We start from the raw sequence: 18,686 nt of genomic DNA, 5'->3' as shown, positions 1-18,686 counted from the left end.
GAAATATACGAACAGTTGTTAGAACATGAATTATAAATTCAAAAAGTTTAAAAAATTAAAGAAAAAGGAAAGTGTCCGAAATTACGTATGTGAATTGTGAGGAAAAAGGACAACAAATTTGGTAAAAGCAAGTACAGTCCTTTTTTTAAATATCGAGCTAACGGTGTACATTTCCAACGCAATGTATCCTAACTTCCTTTTATGCTCTTTCATTGAAGAGAACAACAATGACAACAGCGGCCACCTTCAGACAGGTTTGTGGGATGCTTATGCCAATAGCGCATTCTCAAAACGAGTAAGTAAATTGTTTCTAATTTTTACTGAATTTAAAAGAATCGCAAACGTCTCTGTGGCGTTGCACAATGTTTGCGTCCACTAAAAAGTGTGAGGAAATCATTTGATTATTCCCGCACTCCAGGCGACCTATGAAGATGATGGTGTTGATGTTTGTGTTGTTTTTTAGAGGATTGCTGATACGAAATTTATAAACATAGCAATCTTTGAAATATTTTTACAATATTAACATAAAAATTAAATAAATACAGAAACTGTACGGTTTTATTTACCATTATCTACTTTTATTTACTTCATGAAAAAAACGAGATGAAGAGGATATCATTTATATGCATTAATCACTTTAACGGAACTTTTAACATTTGCTTTTATGGGAAATCCGTAAGAAAACCATACGGAATAATTAACTTTTTCGGCAATAAAAATTTTGAATATTGGATTTGATTTTATTACCTTTTTAACTTGTAAAATTCCACATCATTTTCTATTGATTTCATTTTGCATGTTTGTTATTGTTTACCATACGTAGTTTACTTATATAAAACAAATAAATGTCAATTTGGCTCTCATTTATTAACTTTCTCTCATCTATTAATTTATTGTAATGGAAAATTTGAGGGAAGTATTGGAAGGCTGGCGTCGATAGTATATGATTAGCCTCTTGATGATAGTCAATTGTGTCCTAAAATAACCAGACGATAATCACCTGATAGCAAAAATTCTAAAAAATGCAACAACAACATATCTGTGTTACTACTTTTACCGCAACAAAATGCATATGGCCTTACTTTTAATATGTAAATAATACCACGGCAAATGTAAACACAAATTAGAATTTGCAACAATAAACGCACAGGGAGCAACATTTTGCAACACCAACTACACACAGCACCATCTTTACAACAAAAAAGCACACAAAGAGATTACAAATATGTTGGTTGGTTAGTACTGTTAGGAAAATAATTTAATATTAACAAGCCTGTTTTTATAATACAATTTCTAATTTATTTACGATAAACGTGCAACCAAGAAAACACGTACTTGGTATATTTTTGAATATAAGGGATATTTGTTAATATTTTGAAGAAGAATATTTTTTCCTTGCAAACAATCCAATTAACCCTGAAGCAAAAATGAAGTCAAGATCAGAATCTGCGAAAATTGGTTCGTCGGCTAAATCTCCAAATAAATTATCGAAAGAAAGCACTAAGCAAACTACGGCAAAACGAAAAGCTTCAACATTCAAAGAAAAGTTAAGTGTAGGTCGATTGACAAAGAAGCAGAAGACTTATAAAAACAATCTTCGTGCTTCTTCTAAAAGAAAGATTCCGAGAAATAAACTTACAGAGGCTTTAGAAATGTTAAGAAATTCCGATCATGAAATTTGGAAAGATGAAAATATTTCATGTAATCCGTCCATACATCGATGCTATGAAACTAATCCAGCCATGACGAGCACATATGTGAAGCTGCAATACGCTCGGCAATGTCTATTAAGACGAGATTGGGAAAATTTAATCAAGATTTTGACTATATCTACGGTGGACGAAAAAGAAAGTCGTTACTACCCACTATTTGTAAAGGTAAGCTATTTCATAATTATATATTAAATATTCTCAATATCTGAGAATTATTGGTACAAAATTCCAGTATGCTGCTTTATGTTTGGCCCATATCGATTCGGAGCGATTTAATTCATTTACAACACTTATTACAGACAGCGAGCCGGAAAAAATAATTAAAAAATGCACGGAACTCGATCCAAAGATTGAAACATAAATACCTCACCTTTATAATAAAGACATTCATCGAGTTAAAGCTCAGATTTATTTGTAATAATTATTATTTTAATATTTTATTAAAGAAAATACGAAGATTCATAGATAAAGCAGGATTATTTCTTGTTTGTTCTTGCCATTGTGATCTGCCTAATTGCTAACTTACTTCATTACGTAATTGCGAAGTGATGTTTTTATTGAACGTGTAATCAAATATTAAATAGTGAATTACGTAAAGCAATTTATTTAAAAGGAAGTTCTTGTGAAGCTGTCAAAATTGAAAACAACTACCGAACGATTTTATGTTAGTTCTTGAGATATTTCATATTCAATTAAAAACTATTACAATATCTGGTGCTTCAAGCATGTTTTTCTAAATCTACATTGTATGGATATGTTATTTTATAATAATAATTGTTTAATTTGTAAGCATCGCGCGTATTTAAAGGCACAAATTCTCACATCGCAGCTCTCACCTGCCTTTGAGCCGATAAATACACCAACAGTTGAGATTTCAAATAAAAACTAAGGTTTTTCCATTTTTCAAAAAAAAAAAAAGTATATCTGAATGGCATTATTAAGCTAAACGCCTGGTCATGGTTAAGACAATTTCTAAATAAGTTTTTGTCATACCATCACAATACCAATAGTAAAGTATATGCTTTAAATGTTTTTACATTTCTCTGCAAACAATTTAATAAAAATCATCTTCTATCGAAACATCCGTTTCGCCAGCGTAAAGTGAACTGAAATTAGTTAACGAAAATTAACAAAATGAATAATACTAAAGCTTAGCCTACTTACTTTACTGCACGGCAGGTAAAGAACACAATACGCTTTAACTTTTTATTGTAAAAAAAATAATTGAATGACCATAAACAGCCTGGCTCGCCGAAAGGGTCTGAGCTTAAGTCCGGATTATAGCTGTAAATGTCACAATCATGCAAATTAATTTCATCATCGATAGCCGACCACATTGGTTGTCTCAGACCCTGATATTGATCACCAGCTAAAGCCGATAAGTTTGAATGCACGGAATTCATGACCCATTGCAAGGATGGTTCTTTACTGAACTCGTGACTCTGAAAAAGAAAAAATTATAATAAAAAAAAGACGAATCTTGTTAATGCACTCTACATTCTCAAAAAGTTGGTATAATTTAAAATTACAGACACACGATAGTGTTTTTAAGAAACTATCGAATATATTTTTAATTAACGTTTATTTGGAGTTTTAAATTGAATTAAAGAACTGAACAAACTATGATTTGAAAATAGCATAATGGCATTTGCATTACAAAGTTTAACTTATACTTTAGACTTTAATACTCCGATATTCAACTTTTTTTATTTTTTTTATTTTGGAAAATAGAACAAATTCAACGCAGGAATGTAAATAAATCGTAAAAAGTAATATATTATCTTTGTTCGATTTGTAATTTATAAATCTTAAGTACTTTATCTAAAAATTTTATATAAAAACCATACACACATACAGATTAACGGCTTCACCATACAATACAATATTGTCAAGCATTGAACTTTTCTTATCAAGAAATTTACTATACAGTCAACGAAATGTTTACACGAACTGTTGAAGATTTCACGTGATTCATATTCGCGCCTAATATTTCTGCTATTAATAATATATGTATGCATTCATCTACAGTTACAAAAAGTTCGTTTACAATTTATTTGAAAGAATGTAGTATTTTGGTCAGTTTTCTTAGCTGTTGGGATAACTATAAGTGAATAGATTTAAAGTTTATAGTAAAGCTCAGTATGATTGTATAAAATGTTCGCCTCAAGATGATTTTATTCCAATGTTAGGTGAAAACTTTCCTTACCTTAGCTTCAGAGAAATCATAATCTGGTTCAAATGACGCATTTAATGTGGCGATTAAATAGAATAGGGTCTTACGCGAAATTGTATCGCACAGAATAACACCTTCGTCACCAGATTGGCTGTTGTTACGGTGAAAATTTGGGGATAGATCTGCCAAAGTTTGGGGCGGCGAAAGCGCCTGCAGGTCATGTGGCCCGTAACCATGTGTTTCCGCGGTAAAACGTTTATATAAAGCCTTGTCAGCGGCTACCATTTTACAGGAATAACTTTCGACGCGTCCGAAAATTGTACTGCCGCCAGTAGCAATAGATAATGCGTTATTGATGGCTTCGAAACGAGAACTTTCTAGGAGTTTCATACTGATAACTATGCAATGCAAATCCCAATTCTAAGGAACGCACGAATACCGTCAATCCAAATTACTACGATTTTCACTAGTCCGTTTCTTTTTTTCTTCTTCTTAATATTTCGTAGCTTTGAAACCTTCACTTGTCTAACGATGCATATAACTTAACAAGCTAAATTGTGTGAATTAACGACCACCTGGCCCTCGTCTTGGGTTTACAGATTTATGCTCTTTTTTTTCAAAACAATAAAATTCAGTTCCAATTGGAGTAGAAGGTCGTCGTCACTTTTTAAGCGTTGATGCCCGTCAGCCGCGGTTGTTGGTACGGTATTCTGTTGCCTGCTAAAACTCTATATGTCGCTATTGATATATTATTTATGATTTGCATTGCCGTAACTGTTTCCATCAATTCGCAATTGAAGTTTCTAAACATTGTCGAAGGGTGTACAAGTATTCTCTTTTTGACTGCGTTTCTATTTTCAGCTTTGCTTAAGAATTTTTGTTGCTTCTTCTGCTGCTTAGCTAACATTACACCTTTGAACAACTCGATTTGCAACAAAATATTGGTCTCTTCTTTTGCTTAAAAGTTTTTTTAACTTATAATTCCTTTTTTGTTTATTCAGTGCGTGACGTTTTTCAAAATGGCGTCACTGCAATTGGATTTTTGTGCAATTGGCTTTATTTGATTGTTTGTGTATGCCCTTGTGTAAGTTATATGTCCACTACACTGAGTATTCTAAAAAAACCAAGTTTTTATTGCTTTTTAGTCTTTTTTGTTTGCTAATAAGTGTGTGTGTGTTTTCTTTATTAGCGAAAACACTTTATTTTGATCACTTCCACTTCTGCACAAAAACACTTTGTGTTTTATAAATGTTCTAAATCTTTCATATCACTCATATTCGCAATTAACCGTAATAAAGACATTCTTGTAATTGAAATATCTGATTATATAAAGGGATTTAAAAAAAAGAAATTTTTGTTTTTTAGATTTAAAAGCGCCTTCTTTTACGGCATCAGACCCACTTTACGTAGTAGTAGCGACTTCAATAAACTGTCATACTATTTGCAATAGCGTAAAATAGTTTGGAATGAACTAATTATTTAACTGATTTTTGATATCTTTTTCAGCGGATAGAAAAATTTCTGTGGAAATTATTGATTTTTGCAAATAAGTGTTACCACTGCTTTGATTATTATTTACGAATACTCAAACAAATTAATTTAATGCATCTACAATTGCACAGAGTAACAGAGTTGCTATAAAATAGAAAAAAAAATTTACTCAAGTTGTACAACACCCTGTGCTTTGTGGATTTCAACTCGTACTTAAAATTGGTAAAAGGTAATTTAAATTTTATGTAACTATATGAGTGAGTATATTCGAAAAGACCATTAGCGTGAAAATTGTGAAATTTCTTCAAAAAGATGTGAAAATTTCTCTTTACAATACTTTTAATTTTATTGTGATATATAATAATAATAATAAAAATAAAGCTTTCAAAAAAATAAATTTTCAAATAAATTAAATTTATTTATAAATATATTTCCTAAATGTAAATATTATTATTCTGGCAAAAATGAAAATAAAATTCTTTAGATATAATATGTCTCCAGTATAAACCGTAATGCTACAGTTGTTTTAAGTCAGTATTACATAGAAAGTCTCCTACACGTTAAATGTACGGAGTAAAGTCAAAACCCTCTGCTTATTCAAGAGTCATACATATTTAAAAAATCAGGTATCGCCACTTGAGAAGTATAAACGGGTTTGTTCGGTAAATTTTTTAATATATCATAATATGAAATTTTTATACAAATGTTTTAGTTAAATGAATGCAAAACGATTAAAATGTTATGTTAGTTAAACAAATTTTAACAAAAAAAAGAAGCATTTATTTTAATTCACTGCATTCAATTAATCGAGATCGCTATGCAGATACAGTAAATTTAGAGAAATAGGGAATATCGTCGCCAAGGGGTGAACCGTTTGCAAGCTTACCTTTTACGATCGTAAAATCATAACTTTATGTGCGTATGAGTATCTTTTATAATTTATTCCCATTTTTTAGTTACTTATATTCCAAGTGTTGAGCACGAGTAGTTTGTAGAATATATTTTGATCATAATTCATGCCAGCAGGTTTGTTTAATGAAATCTTATATCTTACTATTTATTGGTGCATATAGCATCAAAATTGTTTTAAGTTGGCAATTTCTACAGGTACTTACTATTGTGTAGTACATTAATCGTTCAATGACGAGCGCATATGACTAGCCAGTCAGTGGACGTGACTGCAGGAGTGGAGATGAACAAGAAAGGATAGAGTTGTATAGGAAAGAGTACCGTTGGTGGGTTGTTCCCAAGGCGAGTGGTGCGGCAAAAGAACGACAATTTACGGTAGTATATCGCATAGTGTGGAGGCATAAAGTGTTTTGAACACACCTTCGTCGCCTCTAAGCGTCTGGCTCTTTCGCCGTATGCGGCGCCCGTTTAGACGTCTGCCTGGTCTCTGCGTGGGAGAGAAAAATTGACACAATGTGTTGCCATGAACATGTCCATTATCACGTATAGGAGATCGTTGGTGAACAACAAGAGGAAGTGGGGGTAAAGAGGATATTGTGGTTCTGTTGCATTTGTCGATTACAACTCTCATTGAATCGTGAAAAGTCGAAGTTTTAATATTTTATGATAAAAATTGATCCATAATAGTAGTTTGATATAAAAATTAGTTGTGCTGAATGTTGAATATGTACCACAATTTTTGGACGGAAAGTAAGCCTTTATTTGCAAAGAGGTCTAATTTTTAATATACAGTCCCGTGACAGCAAGTTCGTACAAAAAATGGTATAATTTTTGTGTTCTAAGCCAAAAATAGGCATTGAGTTAGACAATGTGGTATAGAGTATTTAACAGGCGACCTAGCCGGACGACAAAGTTTTCACTTGCTTTGCTGTGATTTGCAAAACCAACATTTGCTCCCAGAAGATATATCAAATGTTTTATTGCGTGCTTTCGATTGTGTTTGATATGATTGTAACTATCATTTGCGAGTGATCCGTCTGTCCTTCCATATACGGGGGAGGTATCTACTAGTGCTATCTCCTATTACAGGTTGGTAAGGATGGAACTAGATGATTACGTATGGAAATAATGTTTCCTTTCCTTACTAAGCGAATTATATAAAAATTGATTATGTGTACAATCACAACAGTATCCATAAGAAGTTGCTTCTCTTGTGTTAAATATAGGGACGTGTTTAAAACATTTATATGACTGATTTAGGATGCACATATCATTAACGCCTAATAGAAAAAGGATGTAAACAATGCATTGCCTAAAACGTAATATTTTTTTTTTTTTTTCATATAACATTTTACCCATTATTGCTTTGCTTCGCTTCGCTTCTTTATAAATAGACTTGCACCGGCTTAGGTATGTTTGGATTAATTCGAGTGAATAATGCGTGCCTGTACAGAAAGGTGTAAATGTTTGTAATGATGTAAACAAATTGTATATTTTCCAATTGAATAGCTTTGGAAGATCTTGCTATTTACATTCTTTATGCTTTTGCTTTGAAAAAAAAAAACGAATGCAACTACATCAAATTAAAAATATTCTTATCCCTTGCCTGTCAAAAAGCTACACAAGCTTTTCTGATCCATATGTGTAAAATAGAGATATAAAAGTGGACAAAGATATAGAACAAGAAATGAAAAAAGAGCTTAAAACTATATATTCTAAGAATCAAAATGGAACATGTTACTGAGATCGAATACAAGCGGATTAATATTGACGTTCCATTTGTAATTCCTTTAACCGCAAAAATTATGAAAGAAAATTGAGAATATTTTCTTTTGCAATTTCAAGTGATTTTCATAGATCATAGTTCGAATTTATGTAAAGCACAAAAGGTAGTTGGGATTAAAAAACAACAACATTTGCTACAAAAAACACAACTAAAAACAGTGTGGTAGAATTGTTCATAGAACGACTTTTCAAATAAGGCGTTATGTGGGAGTTGGTGGAAAAAGTGGTCCGATGCGAACCATTTTCAGTAGCATATGTCCTTCGCCCCAAACACATCGATGTGTCAAATTTCACCCAAATATATTAAAAATTTCGCCCTATAGATTCAACACAAGAAAACAAAACGGACAAACTGACGGACGGACAAACTTACAACAATTTAGAAAGTCCTTATCAATCGATTGATAGAATAAATGGTGGATCTATCTCAAGCTCTTCTCGGTGTTGCGTACATTCGCATAAGCTGAATCTATTCTTGTACCATCGAATTCAGTCACCAAAATACAACCACATATTTGATAAAAATGAATTTTTGAATAGAAAAGGTTTCATCACTTAATAGCAACTCAAGGACGAATGCTGCTGAAAACGGTTTGTACGGGACCGCCATATAACACCTTACTTGGCGAAGTCGTCATACGAATACCTGAATAAGAGAAGTGATGTAGCATAGTCCTTGATGGACCGTGTCCCGCGTTAATGTCTTTACTTGTTCTTTTTCCGGGGGTTTGTAAAAATATTGCTACAATTTACCTATAAATCTACTCAGGAAATGCATTTCCATTAAACCTTGACCTGGAACAAATGTCGATTAAAGACTATGTTCATACATTGAGTTAAGTCTCTCGATTGCATTATCGATCACGAATATTAAGAAATCGCGCATTCCAAATTCGCTTTTACAATAGCAAATACACCTTTTACGCTTACCATTGTATTATTTTACTCATTCGTAAAATTCTTAAATTCTCAGTGAGGAAGGAAAATAAATACATCTTTTTACTCAAAGTACGCCTGATAAGTGGAAAAGGAGAAAATGAATTTTGTAAACAATTCTTACGTTCGACGTGCACGATTTAAATGATCTTCCGATGGATGATGAGATGGAATTAACGTAAATTTTAATTTGTTTTTAATATAAACAAATTGTGAATGAGGAAGTTTTTCAAATGAAAGCAATTCCGATAGAAATTTAAAGACAAATTTTGCTTCTTTTTGAAACAAGAGTGAGTAACCACAAAATAAAAGATTTTTATTTATTTAATTTTTTTAAAATTTTTTTTAAATAATCTCAAACGTCTTTATTAATAACTTTGCGTTGCTTTTTTACTTTTAATTTTATTTTAAGATTGTACATAAAGGAATCCAATAGTTAAGATTTAACTTAAATGTAAAGAAGCACAAAAGTCTTACTCTTGCTCTGGAATTAACTCAGAGGCCCATACATCTTGCGGCCAGCCGGTGCGGCCTTTACCAAGCCGATTTGTTGACTACAAATAAATTAGAAAATGATTATATTTTTTAAGGCATTTTTATAATTATATTTTTAAGATATGTTCGCATAAAAATGGAATAAATGAGAGATAAGAACTTAAAAGCGTATAAAATAATTTAAAAAAATGTTTCAAATCGTTTATCCTATGCTAGCAATGTTAATCCGTGTGCGACGGTAGAAATGACGAATAAATGAAACACATGGCTCGCAAAATCAATTCATATATGTGTGTTTTTGATTAGCCTAAGAAAGTCGAAAAAGAATTAACATAAACATAGACTTAAGATTAGCATGTAAAGGAGCTATAGCGGAGCACGAGTTACCGTTACATTACCCTGCAGTTATTCATGTTAACGACTTTTGAAAATAAAACGTTATATGCGAAGTTGTCGAAACTAGTGTTCGTCCTTGGCTTAAAACTTGACAGTGTATTAAACTTCATCAAAACCTATAGGTTGAATATAAGAAAACAAAGTGGACATACGGACAGACACGGTGATTCTGGATCGCTCCAGAATGTATATGAAAAGTGGGTCTATCGCAAGTTCTTCTGTGTGTTGCAAATATCCACACAAACTTAACATGCTCTTATACCGTAAGGGGTGCGAAATGTAAAAATACGATGACTATCGATAGCAGGTATATATTAAAGCAGTCGAACACAATTTCCGACGAGTTGCACTGAAGATGGTTAACAAATCGAAGACAAAAACATTAGTATTTCCCATGGGGAAGGTACGGCGTGAAAATATTGCTTTCATTAATCTATCCGTAATTCAAAAAAAAAGAAAAAAATCTGTGCAATGTTTATTGAAGTTAGCGGTGGGCGTCCAAGATTCGCTTTAAGGCAGAAATATAGTTTACTTGTCGTTCTTTCTTTAGAATTATAGGGCCATGTGTGCAGCTGCATAAAGCACTGGACCATTAAGCAATTAAAAGCGTTCTTTTATCAATATACGTATGCAGATGTAAAAGGCTTTTATTTTACAGAATAATATGCAGTTTTATCGTACTTCTCCTCTTTGTCTTTCAATTATTACTGTATGAAACACTTGCCGAATCGAATGTAATAACGTATAAGTAACGAGAAAAAAAAAAAAGAACAAGGAAAGAAAAGGCCACTTACACAATATTTGCCATCAATTGAAAAAAGTTTCATCCACCCTTCTTTTATATAAGAAATCAATTGAACGGCCGACATTAGAGATTAGAATTATCCACCAAAAGAGCAAACAAAATATTTATATTTATATGACTTAAACATATTTATGTACTTAACATAATTGTTAAGTGTTGCGGTTGCGGTTTTATGTAAAGCATCTATATATGTTTTATCTGCACCAAAACGCAGAAAGTAAAACTCTATAAAAATACAATTTACTTAAGTGTCATTTAATGAGCCTGCCTGCTTATGCTTGCTTGCTTGCTTGCTTGCTCGCCTTCTCTTGCCTCTATTAAATTTATATCTCATTTATATATAAATATATACGCACATATATATATATATATATATATATAGGTATGCACTTGTATATCTGTGGGATGAAATTTATCTCTGTTTTCTATCACATACAGCAGGGTTAAGCTTTTGTTATATTTACATGATATGCCTAAATACGAAACGTAAACAATTTCCTGGCAATTAAATAAACCATAATTCTTAATTATGCCAATTTTCAATGTAAGACAAATAAATTATTCACATTTTCGCAATTATCATAAATTCCTCTTACCTTAGAGTCATATCTAATATAATTTCGTTTTTCGTGGGAATTTTTTCTATGCGATGGCTTCAAATCAGCTCGAAATCCTGTTTTAGGATCTTGATCGCCATCCAAAACTTCAACCAAATATTTTATATACAAAATCGCCAATTTTAGGGTTTTAATCTGAAAAATATCAAAATTAAAAATATGTGTTTTTTTTTTTTTTTTTTTTTCTTAATATTTAATTAACTTGTAGTGCATAGTGCGTTGTTGATTTTATTGTACCCATCGTTAAAGGATTTTGGCAAAACGATTGCAAAAGCCCAGAAGGAAGCTTCACAGACTCCGGAAAATGTATGCATTTTTGATCAGCATCAAATTCTAAATCGATTTAAGATTGTCCCTCTGTCCAGCTGTCTGTGTAATGTCTGTTGTAAGTGAAACTAAAACTATGCGCTTCAAAATTCTTGCACGCAGGTTGGCGTTGAAAATAGGCCGACAGTATCGCGTAAATATAATATAAAAAATTGGTTTTTTGCTCACTACTCATAAGCTACAGCAAATAAATATACAAAATTTTGAGCGTATATTCTATGGGCTATGCTGTAGCACCTATACAAGGATGGAAACGCGTGGGAGCATATTTCAAAAACTCCATAAAAAATATAAATTGTTTGCAAGTTTTTAAATTTAGAATTCCCCGTCTATTCATCCGTCGATGTGTTACTCCGTCTATCTGTCTGTGTGCTGTTTGTGGCACCTTTGGTACACATTCCTTCGTTCGCAAAAAAGATGATACAACTTTGCAAAAGAAGTCAGAGAACACGCATACAAGGCGTACAGGTCTACACAACCAAAACTGAGAATGTCATTGCTTTTCATATCTTTTGCTTGTTACTCACAAACACCATATAAATAACCACTTTTACTCTGAAAATAGGAAAAATCAATTGAGTCCATCCAATTTTATAGAGCATGAAAATTTAGTTCTTTTGCTCACTTTGTCCGTTTTGGGATAACGGTGATGGGTATAAAAGATTCGGTCACGATCGATTATAATTTTCTTCAGGTTCCTACTATTCGAATAAATAATTTGATCGCTTAATGAATGGAAGATGACGCTTTTCAATGATCATCTCTTGCGGATGCCTAACAACAAATCTTTAATCGCATAGTCATTGTATTTGTAATTTTATGTCATCTCTTGCAACTTCTTCGATTAATGTCCTGATTATGAACAGTCTTTGGATATGGTGACTTAGCAAGCGATCTTTAGTTATTTTTTCGTTTTCGCTGGTAAAGTATATTGAAAAGCAATTCCGAGCTTAAGTCGTCTATACAGTGTCAGTTAAATTTTATAAAGAATCTGTTTTCATTTGAGAGCGCATTTAAAGCAATTGGAACAAAGTAGCAGCATTGCACCGATCAATGCAGAATCACTTCTTGAATCGTTTTACGATTGTCTATCCGTTTGTTCGCATTTTTTTGTCCAACCTACAGGTCGTAATTTAGGAGATAATTTGATGAAATTTGGATTATGAATATATATAAGTCTAAAGATGGTTCCTATCAAAAGCGAGAATATATGCATCCATCTCCAATATATTGTTTAAAATTTACGCCACAAATCTATCAAGAGTGGAGTTTTAGTAGAATGCATTCATTTTAACGCACGCTGGATTGAATTTTATTGTGCATTTTTGGTCGCGTTAGTAAACCGATTGAGATACTTTTTGCACTTTCTCGTAAATATCTAGATTGGATTGAAAATTATCGACGGAAAATTGCCGGTATTTTCGAAAGTTGTTTCAGTTTCTTCTGCATAGTGGGCGTGTGTGCGAGCAGACCACCTCCATTTTTAGAACTCATATTTTTTTAATTGATCAAAAAACGTTTTTGCCAAATTGCAGCTTCCTATCGTCATTTCTGCGACTGTGACGATTCACTAAAATTTACCCGGTTTTTCATAGAAATAGCTATACAACAGCAAAAACCGATCAAATTGACGGACTTCATAAATCTGGTGTTATTTAATAAAGAAAAAATCGGGCAGATTGCAACATCTTTTCCGAAATTTTGTTAATCTAAGACTTCCAACGAACGGTAAGAGAGGGTCTGATCAAAATAATTAGATGGATGGAGACTGGCGACTCATCTATGGCGATGGATGCAATATATTCCAAAATGTTTTTATTGAGATTTGTGTAAAAACGTTTCCAAACATCTCTTTTAGACAATCTTTTATCAAATTATACGAGCACAAGGAAGGTGTTTCAAAAATATGGGAAACATATATTACACTAACAAAGCTTTGGGAAAAAAATGAAGATGTAGCTTGAGCAGGACCAAAAGCATTATTAATCATAGTTAATTCATAATTTCGATTACGTATAGAGCATGAAGCGCTTTACTATTGTTGAATAGTGCAAAAGGTCATATAAACTTTTCTTCTTCACGATGAAGTGAAAACATTATTGTGATGAAGGATGATAAACGTCTTTGATTATTTTTTATAAGCAAAATAGAACTTACCTTAGAAAGTTTTGTATCCGATGGTACGTTTGGTATTTTTTCACGCAAACATGAAAATGCATTATTTATGCTTTGAGTTCGTCGACGTTCTTTTTTATTCGCTGTATTCCTCTTTTTTATCACACGGACTGGAGGAACAATAGAAATAGGCTTTGGTGAGATGTTTGTAAACAAACTATCTTGAAGTTGGCCTTCCATATCTTAAATATATAGAGAAATTTGTAAAAAATAAAACATCAGATAAATACATTATGCAAATCTTCAAGTACAATATATATATATATATATATATATATATATATATATATACACAATATAATGCTTTCATATCTATTTACCTTCTAAATCTGAAGGGGATCCAAGGCAATAGCTTGGCGATCGATAATATTGATTATGATTTGTTGTAATGCTAGCTGTCAAAGTACAAGTAGTTGTTGTTGTGGTATTATCATTGTGCTGACAACAATTTGATTTCGTTGCATCGCTTCTATAAGCTCCTGAACTCCACGAATCTAAATAAGAAGTAGACTTTTTTGTAATTACTAAGGCAAAGCGTACGAGAGAACAGCACAAATTCTATAGAAGTCAGAGAAAACGTTTATAACTTTCTTCTCAAACACCTTGATGTTGCTGCATTTGTTCAGATATACGGAAAGCATCCAGGAAGGTTTGAGATCGACCTGAAGAGGCATCCTATTGAAAATGGAGTAGACTGGTCCTTTTATCGATCAAACGAAGCAATACATTGGAATCTTAAATACTTGCCCTTCTCGTTTTGAATTCTCCTTCCCTAAAAGTTTTTTGCCCTATTTCTGGCCTCTCCTTTCAACTCGTCAAAACTGTAACTCTGCACTTTTAGAACTTTTTCGTCCTCGTTTATTGTTCAATTCCCTAAGTAGTTAATAGTCAGTACATACACCGCACAAGAAATCGAATGCATATATAACTTTCTGCATTATTATAAGCTGCATATAACAGCAACAAGGACTTGAAATAGACCCACCTTTTATTATACGGATCGATTCAGAATCACTTTCCCAATAGAAGTTAGCTTGTTTGTCCGTCTGTCCTACAAGTTTCAATTTCTGAAATATTTGGTTTCAATGTGACACATCGAAGTGCTGGGATCCAAGGAGGAACACTATTGAAAATGATTCGGATCGGGCTACTATCTCGAACACTTCCCAAATAAGACCTTATTCTAAAAAGTCAAAGTCACATGAGCAACTGTATTAAGCAAGGTGATGTAGAACGCTGCCTATAAAGTTTTTACTTATAACGTAACTATACCGCGATTGATATCTAAGTTTACCGCAATAAATTTGGATCACATAGATCTCTGCTACGAATACCGCGGCCTTTATATGGCAATAACGTCTCATTTTCAGTTTTTTTACGAAGAATAATAAAAAGCATGTTTTTACTTTAGCAAGATTAAATCGCATAAGCATTCTTATGAAATGGAACCGAACGTCGTACATTTCGGCATTTTATGACGAAAATAAATGAAGCGCTGTATAAAGTACAGTTGTGCCTGACAACATTTTATTTTAAAACTGTAATAATTCAATTAGATCCGTGCAACAGATTGAGAGATCATAGAATGAATTGCATAACACGAACTGATAGCGCAAGAAGCACTGCCCGTAATAAATTTTTTTTTCCAAAACTGTAAACTGTGTGTTCCGGTGAATGGTTGTTATAAGCAAAGTTCAAATCGTTTTCTTTTTTTTTTTTAAATCAATTTCCAATAACGCGAGCTTCCCCAACGCTTGGTTGTTTAAAATAATGTCAAATGTATTCTCAATTTTGAAAGCAGTTGGAAAGAAATATTTTCAAAATTGAGATAATTTGAAATTTGTAATAAACAGTTTGAAGCAGGAAGCAGAAGAAGAAGAGCTGAGATTATGTTTACGAATCAAAGTGTCGAAAGTTTTCATCACTCAGCATTCAAATAGAACTCTTCATCACATCTTTGTTTATCAATTTTCCAGCACAACAGGTATCACCTGCAGCTAACTTAAAAACTGTCTACAAATCAAACTGAATTGATTCGGTTCGGTTTAAATTAAACGCAATAAATTGTTTTTAATGCTTTTAATGTTATTTCTAACAGTGTGAATGTTATTTCCTACTTGTTAACTGAATTCCTTGTCATGTCTGCTGTTAAACGATAAAAGGTGAATATGATCCTTCACGTCCGAAAGCCTAAAACGTTAAATTGCTTTAGAAGTCTTCCAAAGTCTTCTGTATATTTTCCTTGATCAACTTGCAACTGTTGAAAGGAAGAAAGTACTGATTTGCTTGCTGCGTTATGCAAATATTTTAGTTAATATTAAAACAATCGCGCATAACCTTTCTGAACCTTTGAGACTTCATGAAAATTAATTATAAAGACAGTCAAGCTACTTTTATTTAGATGAAAATACCTCGCTCTTTATCACCCGAATTCATTTAGAATGTAGTAAGAGCAGTTTACGACTACAATGCTTAATGGTAGAGTAAACTGCTGATCTTTTTAAAAGTCTCTAGTTCTTATTACGCACATGATCAATTTAGGACAATTCCAGATCAATTTTGCAAATCTGTAAGCAAATATAGTCATTTTCGATTCGAGAGAATCTTTACCACAGACACTCACACAGTTAGGCAGATGGACATGTAGGCCAGACAGATATGCTTAGGGACATTCCGAATTTGAAACTTGCCAAGAATTTATGTACTTTGTAAGCTTTTTGAAGCTTGCTCCTTGGCTTTGCAAAGGTATTGGAAAGAAAACTGCAATTTTGATATATCATAACATTTGATAAGGATGGCCAATTTTTTCATTCTTACAGGTGCTACAACATGGCCCATAGTATACACGTTCGAATTTTTGAACATTTATTTACTGTAGTTTATGAGTAGCGAGCGAAAAACAAAATTTTTTATTCATTCTATATTTACGTGATACTGTGGACGTGTCCTTCAACGAAATCGGCCTATTTTCAGCACCAACCTGTGCGCAAGGCTTTCAATGCTTCAGCAATTTTGAAGACGCTAGCTTTCATTATAGCAGACGTAGCGCGGACGGGTGGACAACCAGACGGACAGACGCACATGCTTAAATCGATTCAGAATTTAATGTTGGACAAGAATATATATATATATTTTTCGGAGTCTCTTCCCTTACCTTTCGAGGATGGGTATAAAAAAATAGCCATAATTCGTTTTTTTCTCCGGGTTAGCTTTCGATATGCCGACGGCACATGTATATTTCCACTGCTAGTAGTCATTTTGAACCACAATACATAAAATGCGGATTTCTTTTTGTTCTAAAGACATTTGTGCTCTGTTTGAAATCAACATCTGCCCTAGATTGTGAAATAAACAAAACTTCAGAAATCCAATTGTAAGGATTAAGCAAATTATATACGGCCGTGAGCGAATCTTTTGCACTCGTCATTGTTATCCTATCCTTTACTTCCCCAGTGCTTTAATTTGATACCCAATTGATTATACTGCCAAGAAAAAGCGGGTTCTCCAATTCGTGAGGCCTACGATTTTTATTTTAAAACTAACACATTTTTGAGCAGATCAAATATCTTCTTCATGTGAGGAACGTGCGGAATAATTTTCAACATTCTGCCTTGTTTGCCCTATGAGTAAAAAGAAGAATACGTAGAAAAGTGCAAAAAATACAAATTTAATCATTTATATAAGTTGATATGGGCGTGAACGAATACTAGCTTCTCGATAAAGTAATAAATGGAAATTTTCAGCTTTCTCTCTTTCATAATTTATGAGTAATAAGCAAAAAAAGAAAAAAAAGTTGCTTGGAAAACTCGATACGTGCCCAGTTTACGCTGCACGGTGGACCTGTGCTTTGATCAATATGTCCTATTTTCAATACCAAGCTGCGTGGGAGAACTCCTAATATTTTTGCTAAGTTTGAAGCCGATAGCTTCATTTGTCCGACTAGAAGAGAGACGGGCGGACAGACACAGGCGGAAAGACGGACAGACATACTGCTGATTAAGAATGTATTTATTATGGGGCCCTTTGAAGCTTCCTTCTAGGTTCTGTTGCGAGGCATATACTCTTCATCCTTCGGTGATGAATGCGCGACTTGAACATATATGTTCAGATTATTATTCGACTGATGTATTGATAAAATAAACTTGCCCGTACACTCATGGTTGTCTTGCGTTGCCTATGCGTGGTATGAAAAAATTGTCGGGCACACTTTCAAAGAAATCAAGACGAAAATTACTTTGAAAAAATTAAAATTTCATTAAAAATTTCCTTTCACAACTTAGAAAAAAAAATGTCTGTGCGCGTGGGCGTGAACCGATAAGAGTTTTATGCTTTACAAGGAACAATAAGGTAAAGTAGATAGGATAAATGATTCAATGCTGGCACCTTTCGAAGAAGCATTAAATGCAGAATATTATAAGTTCATCCTTTTAATGTAAAAGCGTTACTTTGAAATTCCGTGTAAATATTTTTCAAAAAAAAAAAAAAACGGTTAATTATTTTTACAGTGTCAACCGTACACACCATCTAACTTTATATGAATTTTTACTATACTTTCAATATATTCTTTGCTATATTTGTTATCTAAAACGTTTTTATAATTATTTATTAATTTATTTGAAAAATATTTTTCATTTATTTATTTAATAAGAATGTTAATTTTTAATCTGTTTTGCAAATTTCTTCATACTTTCGATTGAATTCATATCCATTAAGCGTCCATAATTATTATAGTAGACATTTTCACATTGATAAAATGGTGATGTTTCGCGACATATTTGCGCCGTTTCGTATTTAGACATTTTAATGTTTAAATGAAATTATCTCAATATTTAAATATTTATAAATTATTCTCAATTTATTTCATT

The 18,686-nt window shown here is 32.6% G+C and overlaps 3 protein-coding genes across 3 annotated transcripts; 1 reads left to right on the top strand and 2 right to left on the bottom strand.

Moving 5' to 3' along the window:
* The first annotated feature begins 1,272 nt into the window (after positions 1–1,272).
* LOC119633869 lies at positions 1,273–2,220 on the top strand. Its single transcript, XM_038027670.1, has 2 exons — positions 1,273–1,877; positions 1,945–2,220. Exons 1-2 carry the CDS (start codon positions 1,428–1,430, stop codon positions 2,071–2,073), a joined length of 579 nt encoding a protein of 192 aa, XP_037883598.1. The 5' UTR covers positions 1,273–1,427; the 3' UTR covers positions 2,074–2,220.
* Positions 2,221–2,363: 143 nt separating this feature from the next.
* LOC119633868 (repressor of RNA polymerase III transcription MAF1 homolog) lies at positions 2,364–5,466 on the bottom strand. The gene is made up of 3 exons (XM_038027669.1): positions 3,919–5,466; positions 2,877–3,154; positions 2,364–2,818 (listed from the first exon to the last, which is right to left on the bottom strand). The coding sequence occupies exons 1-3, from the start codon at positions 4,273–4,275 to the stop codon at positions 2,767–2,769; spliced, it is 687 nt and encodes a 228-aa protein (XP_037883597.1). The 5' UTR covers positions 4,276–5,466; the 3' UTR covers positions 2,364–2,766.
* A 4,013-nt stretch (positions 5,467–9,479) lies between these two features.
* On the bottom strand, positions 9,480–18,686 carry LOC119632956 (heart- and neural crest derivatives-expressed protein 2). The gene is made up of 5 exons (XM_038026121.1): positions 18,509–18,686; positions 14,142–14,315; positions 13,804–14,003; positions 11,299–11,454; positions 9,480–9,560 (listed from the first exon to the last, which is right to left on the bottom strand). The coding sequence occupies exons 1-5, from the start codon at positions 18,618–18,620 to the stop codon at positions 9,480–9,482; spliced, it is 723 nt and encodes a 240-aa protein (XP_037882049.1). The 5' UTR covers positions 18,621–18,686.

Source organism: Glossina fuscipes, unplaced genomic scaffold, assembly GCF_014805625.2.
Source record: "Glossina fuscipes isolate IAEA_lab_2018 unplaced genomic scaffold, Yale_Gfus_2 2, whole genome shotgun sequence".
Classification (NCBI taxonomy): Eukaryota; Metazoa; Arthropoda; class Insecta; order Diptera; family Glossinidae; genus Glossina; species Glossina fuscipes.
The sequence above is the reverse complement of the archived record's forward strand: the minus strand, read 5'-3'. Positions and strand labels throughout refer to the sequence as shown.

Coding starts and splice junctions, on each gene's coding strand:
- LOC119633869 (XM_038027670.1), top strand. CDS start 1,428: ATGAAGTCAAGATCAGAATCTGCGAAAATTGGTTCGTCGGCTAAATCT. Junction 1,878..1,944: donor ACTACCCACTATTTGTAAAG/GTAAGCTATTTC, acceptor ACAAAATTCCAG/TATGCTGCTTTATGTTTGGC.
- LOC119633868 (XM_038027669.1), bottom strand. CDS start 4,275: ATGAAACTCCTAGAAAGTTCTCGTTTCGAAGCCATCAATAACGCATTA. Junction 3,155..3,918: donor ATGATTTCTCTGAAGCTAAG/GTAAGGAAAGTT, acceptor TTTCTTTTTCAG/AGTCACGAGTTCAGTAAAGA. Junction 2,819..2,876: donor TTTACCTGCCGTGCAGTAAA/GTAAGTAGGCTA, acceptor AACTAATTTCAG/TTCACTTTACGCTGGCGAAA.
- LOC119632956 (XM_038026121.1), bottom strand. CDS start 18,620: ATGTCTAAATACGAAACGGCGCAAATATGTCGCGAAACATCACCATTT. Junction 11,455..13,803: donor CGGATACAAAACTTTCTAAG/GTAAGTTCTATT, acceptor GATATTTTTCAG/ATTAAAACCCTAAAATTGGC. Junction 9,561..11,298: donor ATATTAGATATGACTCTAAG/GTAAGAGGAATT, acceptor ATTTATTTGTAG/TCAACAAATCGGCTTGGTAA.